At 37.8% G+C, this 21,748-nt stretch overlaps 1 protein-coding gene across 3 annotated transcripts in view; it reads right to left on the minus strand.

The window, feature by feature from the left end:
* Positions 1 to 21,323, minus strand: part of rgs19 (regulator of G protein signaling 19) — a 32,053-nt gene extending 10,730 nt beyond the window's left edge. The window contains exons 1-2 of one of the 3 annotated variants that reach the window (XM_041256568.1): positions 21,189 to 21,323; positions 1,306 to 1,442 (exon numbers count right to left, since the gene is read on the minus strand). In XM_041256568.1, the coding sequence (XP_041112502.1) occupies positions 1,306 to 1,442; positions 21,189 to 21,245 (194 nt within the window). In that variant the 5' untranslated portion in view covers positions 21,246 to 21,323. The remainder of the gene's footprint in view (positions 1 to 1,305; positions 1,443 to 21,188) is intronic. The other 2 variants (XM_041256566.1, XM_041256567.1) reach the window with 2 other exon arrangements.
* Between the last annotated feature and the right edge of the window lie 425 nt (positions 21,324 to 21,748).

Consider the following 21,748-nt stretch of genomic DNA (forward strand, 5'->3'; position numbering starts at 1 on the left):
ATTTGCTGACCTGATTTCTGTCACACCTTGCGGAACAGGGCAGTACAGTAGAGTACATAGAGTAAAGCACCATCAGACACGGCTGTTTGCCCTCCCACTGTGATCGTAGCTGCATACAAAATGGAATTCCACTAGAACCATGTTATTTAACAGAGAGGGGAACACATTTGTAATTGTTCATTGCAGACTGAATCAAGTGTAAATAACCCTCAGCTAAAGAATGTGCACATTTCAATAACAGCTACTGCTACTGTATGTAACACAGCCATGACACGAAGCAGAGCATTTACAACACACCAATTAATGTATTTAGATTATAATCTAATTCTTCACCAAGGGGAAAGAAACACAAATTACCTAAGTAGAAAAACACTGTAATTGTTCTAAAAACGTCCTCAAATGAACATCTCAGCTGTTCAGCTCTAGTTCGGTTACTTTTGTGGGCGTGTTTTTTTCTTGTCTGGCTGCTGTTTTGGAGCAGGGAGCTGACGCTCAAGCCGTGGGTGTCAATGGGGGTGTATCAGTGGGCTTTATCTTTCAGCAGGCCTGTTGTTTTCCAGTTCAGTCAGACATGCCTCTGCATTTCCTCAACCCCACTTTCAAACACACACCTTTGCACAGGGGTGCATCCCGTACCTGCTATTAGTTTTGTAACATTTTGTTTCAGTACTGACAAACACTGTATGAACTATGCAAGTCAAGGCAAGCAGGATCAATTATATATATATGATCGCAGATGTATACCGCATATGCAAAGCACTGAAGGGTGAACATTTATGTCATGGGTTAAAGTCTAACAGCACACTTTTTAATAGCATTTCTACCACTTTCTGCTGATCATCCTGTACGAAGCGATAAGAGTCAGTTTGTTGATGCCACCTGTGTTCTATATATTGTTGCAAGTTCCTTTTTAAATGTTATTCTGATTTTTTAATACAAAAGGGTCATTACATTTCACTACCTCAACTTTATCCTGTTGACTGACAGTCAATCGCTCTTCTAGTCTAAATAAAAAGTCCCTTTAAAATGTATTGGAGTTTTTGCTGTTTTTACAGTTTTTCTTTACAAAAATGCTGCAAAATTATGTCCAAACAAGAACCTAAGAAGATCAAGGGCACTGCCACACTAGACAATAACCAGTACGCAGCAGGAAGTATGAGTGAGTAGTGAGCATGTTTATAAAGCCAGTTAACAAGCTCATTGTTGTTTGTATGTCAAACTCAAATGCATTACAAGCTATTTCACAGGTATATTTACCTGCTACACATGCGCCGCAGTTCAGAGTAAATACACTGCATGACATACCATGAACAGCTGCAGCAGCAGCACCAGCAGAAGCAGCAGGTGTTGGGTCGCTGGTTGCCAGCCTGAGGTGCCCTGCTTGGGGAGGTCTCATTCCGTGACATCGGAGGCTGTCTCTCTGCCGGTATAGGGCCTGTATACTGCAGAACACGAAGGAGAAGCATTAGCTATTACATGGGCACAGCATTTTTGTTGCGTATTCCATTAATTTTCCATCTTCAGCAAATCATGACTGCTCCACGAACACTCAAATATGTGTCACTTCATGTTCACTTAACTGGGAGATCTCATTATTAATGAAATATGTTGCTAGGTTAATTGCCAGGTTTTTATTTTTTGCATTTGGACAGGCAACCTATTTTCTATGGGCTTGCTTCAATTTGACAAAAAAATAAATGACAGGGTTGCTTCAATTGATTCAGATAGTTATGGATCTAAACAGTGCCATTGTTTAAATACTACAGATAAGAGAAACACCAAGGGAACTCCCAAACACTGTCAGAGATGTCACTTTTCACAATCAGCCCTTCTTTAAATTGCTCAAATAACATCAGTGTTTAGATTAACTTTTCATCTTCATCTTCTCGAATACGTTTCCCCTGCCTTTCTCATGCTTTTAATACATATTTAACATGTTTTTTGTTGTTTTTTTTTTTTTTTTTTTTTTACAATGCCACAGCTATCTGTTTGTGGTTTGCATTTCACTATGCTTTTACCTTTTACACTTTGCTGTGCGCTACCACAGTGAACAACAAGGAGGGTAAAAGTCACTGATGTCAATATTTAATGTCTGGGTTGAACCCAATGCTTAAAGTTACCAAACGTCCTGGGCAAACTGGGATTATCGCAGTTTTCCGCCTTATTTTTTTTGTTAAATCGTCCCAGTTTCACTGTTTTCTATTCACATTTTTTATAAGCACAATCAGCAAGTTGACAGCACAGTTATTTATTATACAAAAATAAAAAAAGAATCTTATGGATAACGTGTTTAATAATTCTGATTATGTGTTGAATAATTTATATTCTGTTTAACCTCCTGGATTATAGCCAAGATAGCCTTTTAAGTTAGTCCGTATTGTGTTTTGATTAAAAGCCATTTTTTAAACTAATTTAAAAAAAAAAAAATGTTAAAAAAAAAAAAAAATAGATATCTTAATATATGAAGAAGAAAGTCTTTCTGTCTGTCTGTACCTTCATGCATTCAGACCCCGCAGGAGCCCGTGCAAACAAACTTTGCATTGCCTCCTCTTTCATCTGGGGGAAGGTCGAGGGCTGTGTTTGGATCCAAAATTTTGACCCCCAGGGGTACTTTATTTAGTAACCCCATTGCTGGATCACTATAGTAGCCATGTATCTCAAATAAAAAAAAAAAAAAACACAAAAAAAAAATAAAAAAAAAAAAAAAAAGTAAAAAAAAAAAAAAAAAAAAAAAGTAAAAAAAAGGGAAAGGGGTCCGAGCGCGTTGTTGCGACACCCAAGAGTGGTAACTTATAGGAAACCATAAATCTAACATTCTCCAATATGAAAATTTGGGACCAAGACTGTCTGTTGAATTAAGCGAAGGTGTTGAATCCAACAGCTGAGTTAACCAAGGTTGACTGTATAGATATTTCTATATATAGCCCAGTCATTATGGCTAAACAAAAATGCCTCATGCCTGCCTACAAAGTGCCAGGTGTGCACATACAGCAGCTCAGTTATGAACTAGGAGCATTCTCTACCCTCTTTTTCACACCAATTCAAATCAGGCGAGATCTATCCAAGTGAGATGTAACAGTACTGCAACAGGAGGTGCTAAAAGCAAGACGTCACACAGGGAATTCCTTCCTTGTAACACAATGCTATGCTATGCTAGATGTCTCCTATCCTACAGGGTTATTCTGAAGTATTTTCAAAGGCTTTTGGACCAAACAAAAAAACACGATTACACGAAAATAAATGCCTACACAGTGAGTACAAAACCTAAAATCCAAAACAGTACAATAATTGTCATAAAATCTAATAAATGCAACAGTACCCCACTCCCCTTCCACACACACACACACACACACACACACACACACACACACACACACACACACACACACACACACACACACACACACACACACACACACACACACACACACACACACACACACACACACACACACACACACACACACACACTGGTATAAATGTGGCTTTCCAAGAAATGGACTTTCCAAGAAATGGACCTCTGGAAATTACTGAGGTGGAAGGTATTAAAGCTTAAATAAGCACCCTAGCAAAGCCTATGCTTCTGTTTTGTCAGGCACCACCAGCAGAATACAGTGAGCCCACGTGAAGAAACAGAAAACTAGTCAACGAGTTTACCTTTCCCAGTCTACAGTAACCCAACCTAGAATCAATGAGAATATGAACTAGTGGTTCTCCAAACTAGTTCTCCAGTCTACACTTTCTTCCTGCATCAGGTTCGGAGGGGTGGAAATTCTAACTGAATTTAGTGACACTGAGGATTAAGAGAGTTACCAACCTAATCTAATTACCCATGCTGCTGTAAGGTACTGTGGTGCACCTGAAAAGGGACATTGGGAGTTTTAGATATTAAAAAAAAGCCTGGCAAGGATGAAAAACTACAAATAAAAAGAAACAGATGCCTCTGAGATAACCTTGAGGTGCAGATACTATTTCCTGTTAAGCTAATGTTTCTCTGCTCTGTGTTGCTTAAAGTAAACCTGCAGTTTCTGCGCACACCTAGTATCTATTAGCGTTTTATTTTTTAGTTACTCAGTCAATTTATATTTTTATATGAGACATCTGCAATGGCTGAAAACTATTACTTTTATTTTTTTTTAAAGGTGATATTAAAAATAACCTCCAAACATTTGGACACAGCTAAGCACGCGACAACAATGGCTTCAATCTGCCAAACCTCTGCATATACCTTCTGCACCAAATTCTGCACTGATTGAAGACGGCATGCGTTAGCTGGTTTGAAAGGGGGCCAGTCACTGTTTAGAATCAAAAACAGGAGGTATTGGAAATGACGCATAAGAACTTGTAAAAAAAAAAAAAAAAAAAAGGGTTTCACAGTACATGGAAATTAAACTTACTAGAGTACACGTCCTTATACTTGATACGGTACAGGTTGCACAGGCTGTAAAGACTCTTTTCTGATTGAATCTACTAGAGGAATAGGAATGTTTTTGCTGCTTTCCTAAAAACCTACATTTCTTTCTTTAGGCCACCACATTTTTACTTGAGATATTTTACTGTTATCAGAATATTACTATTACTGACACCAGCTGCAATCAATAGACAGTACAACACTTTGAGAAACTGATAAATAAAATGTACCTTTTTATAAACCCCATGACTCTTATGAGATCTCTTTCATGTCGGTACAGTATATATAATTGGATGCATGTAGAAATGAGAGTAATTACACTGTATAATATTAATTGATAACATGTTTAAGTTTCACGTTTTTTTTAGCAATACCACTAAAGCTTACAGTATGTTTAAAAACATCTGAAATGGGTTACGGCAATGTATTTTGAAAGACAGCAAAACCAGTAACTGACTAATTTCAACAATTCACAGTACACGTGAAAGCCTTTAAGAATCAGTAAAATACGAATTAATGCTCCTCTATTGTTCAACATATCTGAGATGAACTTGTGCACGATGCATGAACAGCACTAAACCTGTATGTCATAAAACTGGAGGTTTGCTGGTTTGTTGTGGCTAGCACAACCAGATTGCACAAGATATGCTGCTGCACAGCTCACAGATTTCACCAATTAACCGTTTGGTAACGATCAGCCAGATGCCTTCACTTAAAACTTGTGTGAAATATGAATCTTCATGTGTGCACATAAACCACAAAACACCTTGGGGCCGTCTTTTAAAACTTGCCGTAGCTGCTCCGTAAATGGCTTTTTATTCATCTTCTACAGCTGTCTTTCTTCAGCTGTTACCTCATCTACAGTGTCTTCCTGTTCGGCCATGCGTTATTGTAAGGACCACTTTTTTTAGTTTATTAACTGTTCATTTTGCGCTACATTAAGATATTTGTAAACTGATGTAACAGGCAGTGTTGTGTGATGCAATAAAGCTCTAAAACCATGACTGCAGACGAGCCCAGCTCTCTGGACTGAAAACCATTACATTGTTGATCAAATTAAAGATTTCCAGCAGAAAGACCCATGGTATTACAGCACACCTCTAAAAAAATCTGGTTTTGGGAACTAAACTTTTCACATGTTATGGAGAGATGAGCGTTATTTTTAATTGCTATTAAAATAGTAAGGCACCATATAATCCAGTTAGCCAGTTAACTGCTTAAAGAAGAGCCTGTAGCCTGTACTTCACTGTTCATGTATGTTATGAAGATAATATATATATAGGAGCTTTTGAAACAAGTCAGGGAGAGAGCCACAGAGCAGGAGACAGGTACAAGAAAATTTCAGAGGATTATCCCTCTCAGCACAGTGAAATCCATCATTAAGAGGTGGAAGATGCATCATACCTCCCAGACACTACCCAGATCAGTTCGTCCTCCCAAACTGAGCAGCCGGACAAGCAGGAAACTGATTCAGGATGTCACTCTGAAGCCAACAATGACCTTGAGAGATCTGCAAAGTTCTGTGTCTGAGATGGGAGTCAGTGTTCACACATCAACAATAAGCCGGTCCCTACACAAAGCTGGCCTGTATGGACGGGTGGCAAGAAAGAAGCCATTACTCAAAAAGCACATATGAAGTTTGTGAAAAAGCATGTAGATGATGCAGACATGTGGAAAAAGGTTTTGTTGTTAGACGAGACAAAAAATGTAAGTTTTCGGTCTAAATTCCAAGCGTTATGTCTTGTGCAAGCCCAACACTGCACATCACCCAGTCAACACCATCCCAACTGTCAAGCATGGTGGTGGCAGCATGTTATTGGGATGCTTCCCCTCAGTAGAGATTGGGAAGCTTGTCAGACTAGAGGGGAGAATGGATGGTGCAAAGTACAAGCAAATCTTAGAGGAAAACCTATTTTAGTCAGCCAAGACACTGAAACTGGGGAGGAAATTCACATTTCAGCAGGACAATGACCCGAAGCACAAAGCAAAAGCTACACTGGAGTGGTTGAACAAGAAGGGAATTAATGTTCTTAACTGGCCCAGTCAAAGTCCAATCGAAAATTTATGGCAAGACTTGAAGATTGCAGTCCATCGACGCTCCCCAAAAAACTTATCAGAACTGGAGCAATTTTCAAGTGAAGAATGGGCAAACATTTCACCATCCTACTATGCAAAGCTAGTAGAGACCTATCCAAAAAGACTCACAGCAGTAACTGCTGCATAAGGTGCTTCTACCAAGTACTGACTTAAGGGGCTGAATACTTATGCAACCAGTACATTTCATTTTGTCATTTTTTTGCAAGTTTTGCTGACATTTACCCCCCTCCTCATATAACAGTGTTCAGTTTAATCATCACAGCTTTGAATAAAAAAAGTTTGTTTGAACAAGTGCATGAATTATTTATAATTCAACAAAATGTGACACTATTGGTAGATGGTGAATACTTCTGCAAACCACGGTATATTTGCTTCTTTGTTAATGTGACAGTTTTGACATAATAGGTCATTTTTAACAGTGATTTTTCAAACTCTGTTTATGGCTTTAAAAAGCATGACCTCTCAAAGCTATCTTCTGTTCATGCAAAGTTATTTTTAGGCATGTGCAAACTGGCAAATGTATTAATATCTAATTTTTTTTTAACACAGGGCTATTCATAATTTAAGTGGGAAGAGCACAGCAGGAGAAGAAACAAACACCATATTGAAAACATAATTCAGCCATCCCAGTTTCTGCAATAAGATCTGGTCTGCCAAGTTAGGCAATGCAATTGAAAAGAACAGTGGCTTCATAACCAGGGTTCCCGAACATTTTAATAAGCCAAAGGAATCACTGTGTGCTGTTTCTAATGTAAGCTTGAACCCTGTGCTACACTAACGTGATTTCAAATTTAAAACTAAAGATGTTTCACAACAGCACAACAGATGGGTACAACGGGAAATGAACTAGGATAGGGTGGTGCTGTTCTTAATGTCCCTTTTTCTAATTTAGCACCAGGATTTTCGTGGTTGTTTTAGCTAACTTGTTTAAAAGAACCAGGAAACTACATCTTTCAGATGCAGTTCCTTTTTTCATGTTTCAATTTCTGCCAAAGTTTAACAATCAGAGGTAACAATGCCAAACATTATTTTAAACCTAAAAGTTTAAATTTCCATCCTTACTGCACAGTAATTAAGGTTTGTTTATTACAGGGTTATAACAGGCCCGCGGGCCACAAGCAAACCCTTCAAGGATCAATCCGTGGCCCTTATACATAACTCACTCTACAGTGTTTCCTAACTACATACAGTGATGCACGGAAGACTGTTGTTTAAAAAATAAATAAATAACTAAATAAATAAGCGGCAATTGTTGTCTGTAATATAAATGTTTAATGTACTCTTTTAGAAAAATAGGAGTTAATTAAAAGCTCAACTAAACTGGAAATATGCCTCTTAGTTTATCATAGTTTAAAATTCTGTTTGATGTTTGGATGGTTGACTTGATGCTAGATAGTTTTCTAAAAAAACACTTTTCAACTTGGGACTCAGGCCAGATGGCTGTAAAGTAAATCTATACTTGACATTTAATTGAGACCTAAGCATGGAAGGTCTGGCGGTAACAGCCTGGTTTTAGGAAACAGGAGCTCACATTACCAAATAACCATTAAGACTTTCAGGCCTAACCGAATTCGGTAACATCAGAGCAGACTAGAGTAGGGTAGTTGTTGTATTGGTTTATGAGGTTTATTAACTCTAACCACACACCTAGTCCTGGAGTAGTAGAAGGCACACACCAGTAAAACAGTTTTAACCATTAGTAAAACACAGATCGACTCTGCACGCTAGCAGCAGTGTTTTACTAGGCGTGTCTGAGGACCCCTGCAACTAAAATGTTTTTTCTTTACCCAGGAGTTCACCCAGGAGTTTTTAATCACATTGCCTACGACACAAACAAGCTGAATTTACATAACAGCATCTGCCGTGGGAACACTGGTGGAATTAGAAGCAGAAGATTCCAGCGGTATAGAAGTTAAAAGACGTTCCAATATAATATATGGCATACATGACAGTAGCATTAGGTGCCATGATCAGGACTTAAAAAACCTAACACTTCAAAAAATGTATCACAGCCAGATAACTAGCAGCTACTTGCCATGGTTATGTACTCCCGAAAATTCTTCCAGCTCCACACCGGCTCTGCACATTCTCAGCAACACTCTACACGATGACATCATCATGCTTGAGGTGAGCAGCAAAGCTGGAGACACTCCCACTCTATGCTGTCATGCTCAGCAAAGCTCTGGTGTAAATATACAACAAAGTCTCTCTGGTAGCTGGCTGAGTTGAGCAATATAAAGTAGAGTCTGCTCCGCTAATTGAGTCTGGCTCTTTTGGCACAGCAGGAACCTGGGAACATCCTCTGTCACTATGTCTGTTTTGTGTGCAGGATGGTGATGCATCTTTCCAATGTAGTACAGCCTCTGCTCCATCATCTTTCCATAAAGGGGTAATAGTTCATCAATATCTCTCATTGGTATAACCCTATTCCCCTATTGTTTGTCTATCAACACTTACAAGTAAGTGTGTGCGCTGGGGTGCAGGATTACTTGTTTTTAATAGAATTAGTCATTTGAAATTTAAAAAAATTGTAAAGCCCCTGGTATAACGATATCCGTTTGTTCTGACAATGAAGCATGGACATGTGATGTAATTTCCTGTTTACAACGTTTGAGCTTGGTATTGCTAAGATATGACTGACAGTTGCTACACTATATTATACATGTGGAAATAACATAAATAAAAATCCCCTGCCTTGATGAATTCTGTCAAACTCATATATATATATATATATATATATATATATATATATATATATATATATATATATATATATACACACAACTATACACCACCCACTCGATATATCGCTGGTGTCGGGGCTGGTTGTTCTCTAGAGGGCTGCGATATAGCGAGAGACCCATAGAAAAACAAATAGGCTAACAAATACTATACAACCACTCCCTCATTTTATCGGAGGCATCAGGTTCCAGTATAAATCCTCTACACAACTTTGGTCTCCAGTTAATTACATGAGTCTTCCTCCCCTTTCTCAAATGCCCAAACCCTCTGCATTGAAAGAATCCATTCCCAACACTGGAGGCTTGTTGCTAGGGAGCTGATGTCACTGCCTTGTGCCTTTTGCTAGTGCATTGCTGCCACACGTGAACACCTCATTGGCTAAAATACAAACCGCTTCTGCAAGTAGATATTTCATTTGCTTTGTGTTATTGTGCAATACGTGTGTATATGATAACAGTATGATATTAAGGCTTTGTTTTTAATTGTTTTGTATATTTTTGTTTCTGATGTGCAGTACGAAATAAAACAAACAGTAATTCTAAGTGCTTATGTATATTGCAGCTAAGGCATGCGCAGATAAAGATAGTAAAAATGGGGAGCCAACTCAAGGGCTGCGATAGATCTGAATTCGCAGTATAGCGAGGGGTGATATAATGAGGGGAGGGTGTGTGTGTGTGTGTGTGTGTGTGTGTGTGTGTGTGTGTGTGTGTGTGTGTGTGTGTGTGTGTGTGTGTGTGTGTGTGTATATATATATATATATATATATATATATATATATATACTAGGATACAGTACAATATTCATTCCTATGTAATATGAACTGCTGCACCTGTTATGGACATTTACAGCCCTTTAAAATGTAATTTTCAAGTAATAGAATATCTACTATCAATTTCATCATAGCAGGGTTATTGCCAATCTGATTAGTAAACCATAAAGAGCTCATTGAACATCAGGTTTATCTAGGCTAATATAATTTTTCCCATTTATATCACAGGGTTTTCATTCACAGCATCCTGCATCGACTGCTACAGATTATGGCTAGTATGCATTAGTCACATTGGTTGCTATTAGTGCGTGTAGTACTGAAAGCATATGATCCAGAAGTTTAGGTTTTTAAAGCTAAGACATTGTTGTACCATAACCCTATTGCAGCTGTAGATTTGATTTTTAGGGTTCGTTTTTAAGGCTCTGCCTTATTCCCAAACCCACTTCCTGAAACACGGGGACAGCAAAACCAAAAAAAGAAAAGATTAAAAACGAATGTCCCAGCCCTCTGTTGTGGAATCTGAAACACGTTAGGCTGACCAAACAAGGAGTTTTGGTGAGCTGGGAAGAGTCATGCCTTTTTAAAAAGTTAAGTTTGAGCTGCAATAAGGCCTATATATAGAGTCAAAACCAAACACTAATCTTGATGACGAAAATATAATTGGGGGAAAAATAAACAAACTCAAGCTATTAAATAAGACAATCACTGCTGAGTCTGTTGAACTGAAGTTCCCTTACAGTTTAATTCAAAGTAACCACAAAATAAAAATTAAAATAAAAAGGGTGTTTGACTGGCCTGGCCAATGTGGGCTTGCCAATAATTATGCCCTGAGCTCTATTCATGGGAATGGCTTGTTATGATTTTGACTGTTTCATTATAATAGTCAAAAGATTTCAATGAAACAAACATTGAAACAAACTATAATAAACAGAATAAACATACAGAATTCCAAATATTAATTTTTTTTTTTTTTTTTAACTAAGACACTTAGCAACAGAAAGATTTTCGTATATTTTCAAATTGGGGTAAAAAAAACGCTAGTTTCTGGTTAACAGGTCTGACAAAATACCACGTTGTCTTGCCCTTTTAAGGAAATCCTGATACGCTAAATAAACATTAAAAACACTGTCTTGTTTTAGTACTGAAAAAGGATATGAACCTTGAAACAGTACAGACTCGTCAAGTCTCTACAATTTTACCAATTCTCTTAACTACTGTATGTAGGTAGCAGCCTGTTGTAATCTTTGTAATGTTTGAATCAGAAATATTATGGTTGCAAATCTTCAAACAAACCAGTCTAGATATTGACTTAGCGTTGCTGTTTGTTGACTGCTCAGTAACATTACAAGTTTGATAGAAACTTTACAGTGGAGTCACATTCAGACATGCACTCTTGTAAAGCTAATGCTTTTGAAAACTACTTGAAGTTCTTTTGCTCCATTAAGTACGTGGTTTAACTAACTTTTCATTTTCCAAACTATATGTATAAACCTATATGTATTTTTAAAATGTACCGTATTCAAGAAGAGACACCCCTAGTACAGTACAGTAGTTACCAAGCTTTAAAATAAGTCTCCAAAATGTCAAACTTGGTAACTGTTGGTAACTGGTTTGGAACACAAGGGCAATGCATCACAGCATGGTGGTGGTCCAAACAGAACCCTCCTTGTGATGCACTTCATTGCCTCCAGACCCTGAGAGAAGTCACTGCTGAGAGAAGAGGGCCTGCCCTGTAGGAGAAGGGGAAGCTCACATTAAAACAGACCCTTTCCAAACACTCAGGGCTGTAGAAGAGTTCACGGAAGTAAAGCCCTGTTGGAGAAGGGGCACCACAAGGGCCTAAGAAAAGGTGCTTTCTCTGCATAGCAGCTAATAATACTGTGTTTTCAAAGAACACCCTACACCATATATTTTTGTTTTAAATGCAAGCTTGTTATAGTTAGTTTCGTTTTTTTTTCACTTAATTATATGAATATTTATTTTTGAAAAAACACACAAAAAAAAGTATTTCATGGGCCAAATCACAAAGCAGAAGCAGAGAAATACACAGTCTCACAAAAGGGATGTTCCACTGTTTTAGAGACTGTGCAACACCAGTTCTTTGGTTCATACCACACATGGAGATAGCAACAGTAAGCGTGGTGATTTAACAGCTGAGAGATCTTGCAGATTCTTTAATGAATATGGCAGCTCAATAAGACCTGCTGTTTATTCTGCTGACTGATATACATTCTGTTTTGTTTTCTCTGGAGGCAGAAAGGGTTTGTACGTAAAGCTACAGAACCACACCAGTGTGGAAATTCAGTTGATAACAACTGTTATCAGCATGCATTTCATTATGATGTGGTTCGGATTACAGGTCAATTCTGCCTACTAGGGTTGGGATTTGAAACAGTCTTCTATAACAGCTATAGCTGTAAGGATTCCAGTTCCTGTTTGTCTAATTGGGGGGGGGGCAGTATTGGGTGGGGCGACAGCATGACCTTTAACAAAATGCTTGACATTATTTTTATTTTTTTTGCCAGTTTAGTAACATACATGATTTTAACTTTTTCTCTGGGTGCACTCAAGCAGTCCTGGCTGGGGAGGAAGGGAAATGCTTTTCTTAGCCAGCCAGGAGCTGTATTTGGGGGGAATTCAGACAGCATGGTCTGAGACCTCCCCTCCTTCCTGCCCCCACCACTCCCCCCAGGGAGCAGGGAAACCAATGGAGGGGAGGGAGGCAGGGGGAGGCTACAAACTAATCTGACAAAGAACAGAATTGACAAGGGCTATATATAGAGCTCTAACATGTGAAAATAATTGAAATTGAATTTAGTTAGCGATGCAGTAATACTGGGCAAAACTGGAGACTAGCATGAGCCAAGTTTGTAAGGGGCAGGAAATGACAGAAAAAGCAATACAGCTGCATGTTCGGGTGTGAATTGAATATATTTTATCAATGAGGAGGTTAACGGTATAATTGCACAAGTTGTTGGTATTAAATCAATGAACAATAACATTAATTAATCATATATTTTAGTTTTCAAGGTCCATAAAAACAAGTATTGTTATCAATATTGAGATGTAATGGCATGAGTGGTATTTGTACAGAAGGTCACAATGATCTGATAATCAGCCACTTCTGGGGCAATAATTATGTAATTAATAACTTTTATAAAGTTCTGTGAAAGGGTAGCGTCAGAACCCAGGCTGGCTCCACAGCAGGAATTAGACCCAGAGACAGAAAGCTGCACTTTTAAGCACTGGTGCGCACGTTTACTAACAAAACAAACACAAAAACAGGAACAAAATAAACTAGCACGAGAGCGAAAATACAATGTTCAAACAAAAGAATAAATTACTGGTAGGGCTGGGCTTCAGCCTTCGCTACAGATACAAAAATCACAGCACAAACAAACCCTCACCCTCACCCTCACCCTCACCCTCACCCTCACCCTCACCCTCACCCCTCTGCCAGATCATAACTGTGCTTTTAAAAATACACAATTCAATCAGAAACAGATGTGTTTGTAAAGCACATCTGTACAGTGTTATTTATCCCCTATTTCCTGTACTTTTTTTTTTTATTCAATTTGGAAACTTTCAGTTAATTTCCTCTAACTAAATAGACTAATTTAGCACTCGCTAACAAATTCTGAGGGTTTTCTAGTCCAGTTTGTAGAATCATTAATACAACAAGGAGCTTTTTACAACAGTAAAAAGCTCCCTACACCCTCGCCACAATGACCTACAAGAAAAAAAGGGTATTTTTGCTTAAACAATAATTTCAAACAGTTGTTCTGCATGGTGGTAGTTTTGCTTGCTCTTTATTCATAAGTTCAGTTCTGCAGAAAACACGACTTTTTTTTTTTCTTCTAGAAACTGATATCAGCAGGTGAAATAACAATCTTTTAAAATGAAATACCTACTGCATCATTGGTTAAGAGTTCAAAAAAAGGTGCCTAACTTAGCAGGCTAGAAAAGAAAAGTCGGGCATGCTTTATACAGTCACAGAACACAAACTTATTGGCTGATATCGGGTCAGCTAAATACTGACAACTTTCCAGGATTCCTTTAGTTGCAGCTGTGCTCAGTAAATATAGTTATTTTTGGGATGGCGTATCACTGTGGAAAAGAATGTGAGCCCCCCCCCGGGCTAAATCACCCCCCCCCCCTGGGCTAAATCAGGAATGTTAGACAAGAAAGGGATTTGGGATGGTAATGCTGGCACCAATAAAACACACTGAGATGGGGGCACGGCGAGATATTTTAAAATTGGCTCACATGACATAAAATGTACTGGTTTTTTATATATAGCCCATATATATATATATATATATATAATATATATAATATATATATATATATATATATATACTTTACGTTGAACCAACAGAAAATGCAACTTGCATCACTTGCAGGATTACTACTACATGTGGTTTTCAAATATTCCCTATAGTTTTGAATAACGTAGTAATTTATATACTGGCCTTGTAGAAACGAATAGGAGTGCAGCTTAGGTAGTAAAACTGGGATGTTAGCGCTGTTATTTAACGAAGAAAAGGAAGGAATACAGCGGTTTGAGAAACCAAGTCAAAACACTTAATAAGGTCATTAAAAATGGAGCTGGAGCCAATGGCAGAGTGACAAAAACAAAGATTATGCATGAAAGTTTCTAAAATGCCAGCTATACTTTGAAAATATCGAGAACAGACCAAAACAGCACAGCAGCGGATACATTATGAAGATGAGTAACGTGTGCATGTGGGGATACTGTACAGTACACATTTGAATGCAAAGGGAGGGACGACTCCTAAAACCTTGTAAACTATAAACTATGAAACATACACCTTTTTCACATCTCTGTGGCTTTTACTCATCCAAAAGCCAGACCTATTGCTAGACCTATGAAGCCACGTGACCAAGTGGTTTTGTTTAAGTTTGCATGATTTAAAAAAATAAATAAAAGCAAGACTAAGAACTAACAACCAAGAAGCTCTTAAAGCTGAACTGTCCGTTTACCGCAATTTGCATTCCACCGCATTAGAAAGCTGACCTTGCTGACAATCCTGTTTGTTTACATTGCATTAAATATATATTAAAACTGTATTGGGTATTGGCACCTATTATTTGTTTCAGAAGATAAGTGCTGCATGCTTTTAAGCCTTGGCCTTGGTGTGATAAAGTATACTGGCAATGATTAGGGCTCACAGCAAAACTTACATTTAGATTTATTATGGCAGGTATTTAGGGGTTAAAGAGATCTGGTTGGGGTTCTGGTAATGTACTGCTGTCTGTTGATAAATAAACTACTCAGCAATTCATATTTAGTATACTTTTACTTATATGGCGTACACTTCTTATTTCCATAAGAACCAAAGTTTCATGGTCAGAATAAGATAAAAGAGTGCACTATGTAAGCTGCCCATGAGGAAGGCAGAGAAAGGAAAAGCGAGCATATGATTCTACACTGCCCAAGGCATCACACGGTCAGAACAGAAATGCATATGAAAATAGCTGGAGTTTAGACCAGGCTGCCGGTGCACACACAGAAACACAGATACACACACACACACACACACACACACACACACACACACACAGAGAGACTGGAACAAGAAAAAGCAAGAAAAACTTGCAATTTTACAGTATGTCAAAAGTATTACTGCAGAGCAAGCTGAAAAAACGCACTAACCCCTTAACCACAAAACATCTGCAGATCCACGCCCGAGCAACAGCAGTAAGATGCCATTAACTTTAATCCCCAACACAATTTGCAATTGATGATTTTTTTTAAAAGATGGTCTGAAGTTTATTTTTTATTTTAATCCATCATTCATTAATTGTGGAATAGTGCATGTGTCTACAAAACACCTGGTCCTAGGTGTAATGCACACACAGGGCAGCAATACTTGCTGTGCTTTGACCCTCTACAGTGGTCAACGATCATCCACAAGGTAAGTCTTGAATCTATACATGGATAACCGATCACCAGGAGGATGGGGAACTAACCTTGCCCCAAGAATCTAGGCATGGCCCCCATCTAAAAAACGCTGTGATCATACGTGGACCTGCTGTAATAGTGTTTGACTGGTTAAACCATTGCTGCATGAACTGATGCATACATGTTGCATAAATGAGACAAATATCGAAAGTACAGGCTTATCGAAGCTGTTCCAACAAGTAACAGGCTAACAGAAAAGCAGTGAACAGACTCTGCAGTGGTCTGTATTACACAGGGGATGTTCATTTACATTTCTGCTTGCTTTGCATGTATAGCCTCTGCTTCCCAACAAAGCGAATGATAAGACTGTATATTTGTATATGTGTGTATATATAAGCCAGCCCTGTTTCCATAAACCCCATTTCCAAGTATTTTCAATTTGAATATTACAGTTTCCTCTGTGTACTTATACATTCAAACCTAACAACACTGTTTTATTTCAGATTGGCATAAGGAGGTATTGACAAAAAAGAGGCGTAAAACAAATGACATACAAATCAAGCTTTGGTCAGTGTTGAAAGGAGTTTGTCCATGGACCGATAGCTTGTAATTTTACTGGCCACAAACAATACAGCTATGGCCAAAAGTTTTGCATTACCAAGAATTCCTCCAGAGAAGGAACCTCTGTTAATTATTTCTGTGTCTGGTATTAGACCCAATGTAACTCCCTATGTCTTGGGTATAATTACTTAATTGAAACAAATTCAACTTTCTATAAAACCCCAGTTTCAAATAAACATGATAAACATAAACATGTCTTTAACCGAAACAGATTTGAACATAGTCAACCAGCCTTAAGAACAAACCTACATTATTTGGTTCAACCTGTTTTCTGAAACACTCAAATTTAGTTACAACAACATAGGAGCCACTTGAAAGAAAAAGCCAAGGTTCAGGGGGCTCCATTGCAAGAAGTCTGACGTGTACTTGAAGGAGGCCAGTTAGGATTGACAGGTTTCAGTTTTGTTGTCTTTTGATGGCATGCAAAGATTTCCTCCTGCAACCTAATTGAGGAACATCACATTAGGCTTTTGTTACCTCACAGGGTAATTATTGCAATTCTCTGTGTTCCCGTCTCCCAGATGCACCCTTCAGTGGGCTGCAGTTGATACAAACCATTGCTGCAAGAATACTCACTTATACTAAACCATCCTACAGCATCACCCCAGTCCTTAGAGCTTTTTGATTTAGCTTTCGCCCATGACTTGTGAAGAACACTTGGTTTGTTAAGCACTCTGGGATACCTGCCCACAAAGGCACAATTATGGTATGTGATATGGTAGGGCTGGCACACCCTTAAGCCTAGTAATAATAATACTCTTATGCTTTCTGAGTAAAACCTCTAGAATTGAAGTGAATGAGATTTTTCATTGAAAAGTTCAGTTTATTTAACTAGGTTAGACCTAATGCTGCTTTATTAGCTTTTAAACCACTGCATAAGAATGTATGAACATTTCCGTGTAACATAAATCAATGCAAACAAAGGGATTAGATTATCTTGCTACAGTATTAGGTATGCTGGAGTAGTGCAGTTGAGTTTGTGTAAAAAAAAAAAAAAACTGCTCAGGAAGCTGACGCTGAATATCCAGATATAAAGTACTGCGAGTTCCTAGAAGCAGGTCTATCACATGATTCCCAAATGTCAAACAAAAGGAAACGCAGTTTAAAACAGTGCTTAAAACACTCTATTAGCGTATGTAAGTACTAGAAAGAATGGAATTATTAGGAGGAATGAACCTTGCATAACCCTAAAAGCCATAGGGGATGATTCCAAAGTGAATGGAACTTGCTTTTGCAGGGTCAAAAATAAATAATCTGCTGGGATTCAACCTGCAGACTACTGCAAAGGGAGTGAAGGCAGTACCTCAACAACCCCCCTATTTTTGAACCTGTTACATTTAGAATACCAAGCAACATAAAAGAGGCTTTGGGGATAGCTAATATCAGCAGTAGAGGGGCGTGCCCGGTAAGTTTTGCATTCAGACATGTACCTGATAATTGCTGTTTTAAAAAAAACAAACAAAAAAAACATAAATACGATCAAAAGAGTGAATTCAGTAAACCAGTTATTTCCAAAAATAAACTTAACCCATGCGTAAGATGCTTAGTCACAACAGTAAAACACTGCAGGTTAAAGCACTGAAAGGAAGCTGCAATGAAAAAGAGGAAATGAACAAGAAAAGAGGAAGAGACCGGCACTGAGCTTGATGGGTACTGTGATGGTGCTCTTAAAATGGAGGATATTGTTTTCACGATTAAATCACATCTGATAGCGATTACATAACACTGTACTCAAAAAAGATACTTAACTAGTCATCTTAACTATTTTATTAAATTAACTGTTATAAAACACACACACACACAAACAAACCTTTTTTTTCTCAAGTTCTATTTTAAAAGTTGTTTTTCCCTAGTGATCCACAACAACAACAAAAACAACAATAATAATAATATGTCTAGTGTTACACAGGGATTAACAATTTCAACCATGTTAGCCTACTGTACCAACAAAAGATGCCCATTTGTTCACATGAATCCTCATATTTGGACTTGAAAACCGTTTGCCCTATTGCGATGTAACATAGTAATGGGCACTCTTTATCACAAGTTATTGAGAGTTTCAGGGTGAGGTGCTGGTACTTCTGCATGTCAACGTATTACACTTTATGTTGGGACTCAAAGGTTTTGAAATGCATGTTGTTTCCAGGCATGGAGATGAAGACTGTCCTAATATTGAATTTCTACAATCACAAATGTCTCTTGAACAAACTAATGCTATTTATGTGTTAGTATATATGTACTTACAAGCTGTACATTACATAAAAGGATATACACTGTGAAGCAAACAAAGCCTAGCAATTGGATCCATTCCTGGTTTCAGTATGAGTTTAATAAGACACACCTGAGCTTGTTACCTATATACAGTGGCTAATCAAGCACATTTTAAAACCTGGAATGATTGAAACTGCTATGCAATATGAGTCTTATTTTTATCCCTGAAATACTACAGTATATTCAAAGGAACCTCCTGTTAGCATAGCGCTGTGCAATGAAATGGAAAAAAAAAAAAAAAAAAAAAAACATACGTTAAAAGCAACTCAAACTGGCTTGAGTAGAGAGTGGCTTATTTGAAAACAAAACAACAACAACAACAACAAAAAAACATAACAAACTCTAATGTCAGGCCAATTCCTATTTATGTTAACTGCTACCCTCCAATGCACACAGACAAAACTGCCGTCCTAATTCACTGCTTGAACCAAACCAGAGATGCCAACAGAGCAAAGCATCCGCTAGATTGTGGGCAATCCCAGAATTCAACCTGCACCCTGACTGGGCAACAGGAGGGCACAGAGTTCTGATCAGTGCTGTACCTCTTGGCCTGTGTCACTGATTTTAGATTTGGAGATCTAGAACACTGATAAGAACATTGCATGTACATGTTGTTAAAAATACATTTTTGATGCTTACAGGTTTTGTATATTGCTCAGTTCTGGCACAGCACAGGATGCTTACTTTCAATCTATAATAATAAATATTTAATACCAGTAACTGATTTCTATCCATTGGCATCCCATATTCCAACCTACTGGTTACGTGTCATGCTCTTTCTTTCTTTGATATACACATTCATGAATACATAGCCTACAGTACTGCACTTTGCATCTGTCCATATCTAAAAAAATACTGATAAACAAATTAAATGAAATTTGCACTTTTCTTCAGATAATAATCATATATTTTAAACACTGGAAACGTCCATTTTAAACAGCTTGTGCCATCCTCAGTGTACTTGAAATTTCCAAATGCCAGAACGAGACAAAAAAGAGGAAATGCACTAATTTGGAAATGTGTTTCCCCATAGTTTATCTGCAATGTACTGTACACTCGTGCATCCCGTTATTCCGCTTCCCTTTAAAACTCGTGCCCCGGAGATTGGCACGAGCGGATTCTTACCAGCGCTGTGTCGCCACGCGACACCGCCAGCCACGCACCCTCCTACCTGGAGCGCGCGCCGCCACGCGCACAAACAATTCATTCAACCCGGGGGTCGCGCGCCGTTTCGCGAACGCGCCTTACTACACTCACAGCGAGCTACAGACAAGAAGATCGTTATGCAGGAAAGGCACGCCAGCCTCAGTAAAATACCGTGGTATTCTACAGTACTGCTAAAAAATACTACAGTTCTCCAATTTATTTTTAAAATATCAATTTTCTCAATACATTTTATTTATGTCATATTAGCGATTATTTTGTCCATACTCTACAAATATGTAATTAAAATACACCTAACTCTCACTTCAATAATTATTTACATTTGATATTTGTTTGCACTTGATTACATAGACTCTATTTTTGTATTCCAGGGAAAAGGTGAGCGATATTATCCACAGATACCGAGGGTATTATACCATGATTATATTTGTATTATTACTAATGATATTATTAACAGTAGTATTACTGACATTTTTCAACTTAGCAATATTCATATATTCTTAATCATGTGAAAAGCTATAGGTTCGTGCGCAAATGACAAATGCAATCAGCCAAAATGTGTTTAAAAGAATTAACATTTAAATAAAAAATTGTACATACCTGACGAACCCCACGTCATTTTATTTTATTTGTTGTATAATAAGCACAACATTTTACGATACGCGTTATGGTTACTTCACCTTAATAATAAATCATAGCATCGTTTATGGATTTACATTACATACAAAAAATAAAAAATAATAATAAAAAAACTTAACAGATATCACACATCGCGTGAACGGCAATCACACAATTTCCCTGTAAAAATAAATGTCAGTTTATTTTTAAGTTTAATTTATATATATATATATTATATATATATATATATATATATATATATATATATATATATATATATATATATATATATATATATATAATCTGCATACAGTAAACGCCTGTAGAACCACTTCTGCATTGTCAGTCAAAGATCGAATTCCAGGAAAGCCTTGTACAGTGCATGCATATGTATAATTGACCTGAACCACACATAAAAAGGGAGAGACTGTCACAATCAGAACCATGGGGAAACGGGTTCGTAAAGACAAGCAATTCAAAGCAACCACAGACCTTTCGAAATCTGGGAAAATCACAAATCCAGCCGCGTTTTACCAAAATACAATAGTTAATAACCAAATAATACTTACAATTTTTGCATTAAAATGATCTGGAGGGCTGTAGCCGTGTCGTTTTTTGAAGCACATCCGTTTCTTTATTTTTTTTTTCTCTACTGTTTCAGACTCTACACCCTGAGACGGGAGGTTGGCAGATGCTGAACTGCGCAGGCGCGCAGCTCGCTCAGTTTGGGGCTGCTGCCGAGGACTTCCTCAGTATTTTTCATTTCTATAGAAACTCCTCTCCGTGCGAACAGAACATCACACGGAGTAAAAGAGCAAAGCTTGACGTTATAAGCTGGCACAGTTACTTTGAACTTTTTATTCTAAGTGCCGCCTAAAAGTAACCAGGTATAGGCCTACATGTACATGTTTTATTTAGCAGTACTATATGCTAATGAAAGGGATGGGGTAAGACCAGCTTCATAGCATTTCAAATCCATTCCAGGTTTTATACTGGGTTTTTAGCTGCAGTTGACTATATGGGCTCAAGCTCAGAACTGTCGTATTATATAACTGATATGCTATGAGAATCTTTTTTTTTTTTTAACAGTTTATCACAGAGAAGAGTAGTTATAAAATACAATAAAGTC

Source organism: Polyodon spathula, chromosome 8, assembly GCF_017654505.1.
Source record: "Polyodon spathula isolate WHYD16114869_AA chromosome 8, ASM1765450v1, whole genome shotgun sequence".
Lineage (NCBI taxonomy): Eukaryota > Metazoa > Chordata > Actinopteri > Acipenseriformes > Polyodontidae > Polyodon > Polyodon spathula.